Raw genomic sequence first — 4,587 nt, 5'->3', positions numbered from 1 at the left:
AAAAAAAAAAAAAAAAAAAAACCTGTTCCCATGGCATCCAGCCCCCTAGTCCAAAAACAAGCCTGTAATACCAAAAAGAAATTAGCCCAGATGGAACACCCTTCCCATCCCTGAGGGCTACTCACTTAATGAATTCTTCTTTACACTGCTGTAGCATCTCACGTGTCTGCTGGACCTCATCCTCACTCAAAAGCACCAACATCCCTATAGTCAGATGAAGCTTTTTGGGATTCTGGAAAATGCTGCTGTCAACGCCATGATCCTATTATCAGTGGGAGAAAAACGAGAAACTCAGCCTATACCAAAGTAAATGCAAAGAACAGAACTGAGACCCCACAAACAAACTCACACATCTATGGCCAACTGAATTTCAATAAGGTACCAAGACCATTCAATAAGGAAAGAATAGTCTCTTTAACAAATGATGCTGGGACAACTGAATATCCACATGCAAAAGAATGAAGATGGACACCTACCTCACTCTATATACAAAAATTCACTCAAAATGGATCGGTGACCTAAATGTAACAGCTAAAACCATAAAACTCCTGGAAGAAAAATAGATTGAAATCTTCATGACCCTAAATTTGGCAATGGATTGTCAGATATGACACTAAAAGCATGGATAACAAAAGAAAAAATAGTATTCTTTGATACACAAAAGTTTTTAATTTTGTTGAGTCCAAATTATCTGTCAAGCAAGTGAAAAGACAATCTACAGAATAGCAAAAATATCTGCAAATAATTTATCTCATAAGGGTCTAGTATCTAGAATACATAAAGAACTTGCAGAACTCAGGATGGTGCCCATAGCTAAGTGGGTAGGGCGCGAGCCACATACACCAAGGCTGGTGGGTTTGAACCCAGCTTGGGCCTGCTAAATAACAATGACAACAACAACAAAAACAAAAAATAGCCAGGCATTGTGGTGGGCGCCTGTAGTCCCGGCTACTTGGGAGGCTGAGGCAGGAGAATCACTTAAGCCCAAGAGTTTGAGGTTGCCGTGAGCTATGACACTATAGCACTCTACCCAAGGTAACAGCATAAGACTCTGTCTCAAAAAAAAAAAAAAAAAAAAAAAGAACTTACACAACTCAACAACAAAGTCACAGAAAACTTCATTTTAAAATGGGAAAAGGGGGCCTGGTGCCCATAGCTCAGTGGTTAGGGCACTGGCCACATACACTAGAACTGACAGGTTCAAACCTGGCCAAGGCCAGCTAAACAATGACAATAGCAACAACAAAAATAACAGCCAGGGCAGCACCCACAGTTCAGTGGGTAGAGCACCGGCCACATATACAGAGGCTGGCAGGCTCAACCATCCCAGGCCAGCTAAGACAATAATGACAACTGCCACAACAATGAAAAAAGACCCAGGCGTTGTGGCAGGTGCCTATAGCCCCAGCTACTTGGGAGGCTGAGGCAAGAGAATCACTTAAGCCCAAGAGTTTGAGATTGCCGTGAGCTGTGATGCCAAGGCACTCTACAGAGGGCAACAGAATGGGACTCTGTATAAAAAAAATTAAATGGAGGCAGCACCTATAGCTCAGTGAGTAGGGCACCCACCACATACACCGAGGCCAGTGGGTTTGAGCCCAGCTCAGGTCCGCTAAACAACAATGACAATTGCAACCAAAAAATAGCCAGGTGTTGTGGTGGGTGCCTGTAGTTGGGAGGCTGAGGCAAGAGAATTGCTTAAGCCCAAAGAGTCTGAAGTTGCTGTGAGCTGTGACACCCCAGCACTTAATCGAGGGTGACATAGAGAGACTCTATCTTGAAACAAAAAATAAATAAATAAACAAAATAAATAAAATGGAAAAAGGACTTGAATACACATTTCTCCAAAGAAGAAATGTAAGTGACTAACAAGAGCAGGAAGATGCTCGCCAACATTAGTTATTTAGGGAAATACTAGTCAAAACCACAATGAGGGCTTGGCGCCTGTAGCTCAAGTGGCTAAGGCGCCAGCCACATACACTCCAGCTGGCAGGTTCGAATCCAGCCCGGGCCTGCCAAACAATAATGACAACTACAGCCAAAAAATAGCCAGGCGTTGTCGTGGGCACCTGTAGTCCCAGCAACTTGGGAGGCTAAGGCAAGAGAATTGCTTAAGCCCAAGTGTTTGAGGTGGTTGTGAGCTGTGGCACCAGGGTACACTACCCAGGGCAACAGCTTGAGACTGCCTCAAAAACAAAACAAAACAAAACCACAGAGGTACCATTTTATATCCCAAGGCTGGCTACAAGCAAAGTAACAGAAAATAGTAAGCAGTGGTTATAACATACAAAAATTGGAATCCTTATACATGGCTGCTAAGAGGATAAAATGATTCAGCTACTGTAAAAAGAGTTCAGTGGTTCCTCAAAAAGTTAAAACTAGAATTTACCATATGATCCAGCAATTCTCCTCCTAAGTATATGGCCAAAAGAATTCAAAATGGGACTCAAACAAACACTGCATATGCATGTTCCCAGAGGTGCTAAGAGATGGAAATAACCCAAATGTCCATCAAGAGATGAATAGACAGGCCAGGCACTGTGGCTCACACCTGTAATCCTAGCACTGTGGGAGGCTGGGGAGGGTGGATTGCCTGAGCTCAGGAGTTTGAAACCAGCCTGAGCAAGAGTGAGACCGCCATCTCTACTAAAAATGGGAGAAAAGACTCGGTGCCTGTAGCTCAAGCAGCTAAGGCACCAGCCACATACACCAGAGCTGGTGGGTTCAAATCCAGTCTGGGGCCACCAAACAACAACAATGGCTGCAACCAAAAAATGGCCGGGCCTTGTGGCAGGCACCTGTAGTCCCAGCTACTTGGGAGGTAGAGGCAAAAGAATAGCTTGAGCCCAGAAGTTGGAGGTTGCTGTGAGCTGTGATGCCACAGCACTCTACCCAGGGTGACAGCTTGAGGCTCTGTCTCAAATAAATACATACATACATACATACATACATAATGGGAGGAAAAAAAAACTAACTGGGTATTCTGGCGGATGCCTGTAGTCCCTGCTACCAGGGAGGCTGAGGAAAGGGGATCACCCGAGTTTAAGGTTGCTGTGAGCTATGATGCCACAACACTCTACCCAGGCCACAGAGTGAGACTCTGCCTCAAGAAAAAAAAAAGCAAAAAAACATATGAATGGATAAATTGTATATACATATAATGGAATATTATTCAGCATAAAAACAAGGGAAACTGTGATACATGCTACACTATGCCACACCTTTAAAATAGTGATTTTTAACTTGCGTACTACGAGATCTTACGTGTGCCATGAAAAATTTTGAAGATCACAAATTATTTTTGAAAGAAGTTCAAAGCACAGTAGTATACTCTTTTTTCTTCTTTTTGATCAACATAATCTAAGTGCCATGGAAGTTTAACTATAGGTTCAACTGTGCCACGAGATAAAAAAAAGTTTAAAAAACACTGCTTTGTAAAACATTATGCTACATGAAAGAAGTAGATATAAAAAGTCACATATTGTATGACTCCTTCTATAGTTTGGATATTTGACCCTCCAAACTTCACACTGAAATCTGATCACCAATGCTGGAAACGGTGCCTAACAGCAGGGGTCTGAGTCATGGGAGCGGATCCCTCATGAATGGTTTTGGTGCAGTCCTTGTGGTAATGAGTAAGCTCTCACTCTATTAGTTTCTGAAAGCTAAATGTTAAAAAGAGAGCCCAGCACCTTCCTTGCTCTCTTGCTTACTCTGTTGCCACGTTATCTGCACCAGCCAGCTCCCCTTCATCTTCCACCCTGAGTGGAAGCAGCCTGCAGCCCTCCCCAGCAGCAGATGCTGGGCCATGCTTCTTATACACTGTGCAGAACCGTGAACTTAATAAATCTCTTCTCTTTATAAATTGCCCAGCCTCATCTATGCTTTTAGAGCAACACTAAATGGACTAAGACAACTCCATTTATATGAAATATCTAGAATTAGTATCTACAGAGACAGAATACAAATTGGTGGTTGTCCAGGGCCAGGAAAAGGGGTGAGTGAGGAGCATCTGCTTAATGGGTATGGGGTTTCCTTTTGGAGTAATGAAAATGTTATGGAACAATAAGGAGGTGGTAGCTGTAAATGTACTAAATGCCTCTGACTCATTCACTTTAAAATGTATTTGCTATGTAGATTTCATCTCATAAAAAAATATTTAAAATAAAAGGAAATGATAGCCTGATGGCATGGGCCAGGAAAAACAGAATGACATCTAAATTTAGGTCCTAGAGTATCTTTTCTTCCTTATTGGCTATGTTAATTCCAGAGCAACTGGGCCCCTTATGGGCTTTCCCAAAGAATTTTACTCTTTTTATAAAGAAAAAAAAGACTCTTTATAAAAACACAGAGGTGGGCAGTGCCTGTGGTCAGTGGGTAGGGCGCTGGCCCCATATACCACGAGTGGAGGGTTCAAACCCAGCCCTGGCCCAACTGCAACAAAAAAATAGCCAGGCATTGTGACAGGCACCTATAGTCCCAGCTACCCGGGAGGCTGAGGCAAGAGAATAGCCTAAGTCCAGGAGTTGGAGGTTGCTGTGAGCTGTGTGACACCACGGCACTCTACTGAGGGCTATAAAGTGAGAC

General features: G+C 43.1%; 1 protein-coding gene across 1 annotated transcript in view; it reads right to left on the bottom strand.

Moving 5' to 3' along the window:
* ASCC1 (activating signal cointegrator 1 complex subunit 1) overlaps positions 1-4,587 on the bottom strand; it is a 135,391-nt gene that overhangs the window by 66,621 nt on the left and 64,183 nt on the right. The window contains exon 6 of the mRNA XM_012801401.2: positions 126-262. Within this exon, the coding sequence (XP_012656855.1) occupies positions 126-262 (137 nt within the window). The remainder of the gene's footprint in view (positions 1-125; positions 263-4,587) is intronic.

Source organism: Otolemur garnettii, unplaced genomic scaffold (assembly GCF_000181295.1).
Source record: "Otolemur garnettii isolate 467f Iridium unplaced genomic scaffold, OtoGar3 scaffold00008, whole genome shotgun sequence".
NCBI classification, from domain to species: Eukaryota; Metazoa; Chordata; class Mammalia; order Primates; family Galagidae; genus Otolemur; species Otolemur garnettii.
The sequence above is the reverse complement of the archived record's forward strand: the minus strand, read 5'-3'. Positions and strand labels throughout refer to the sequence as shown.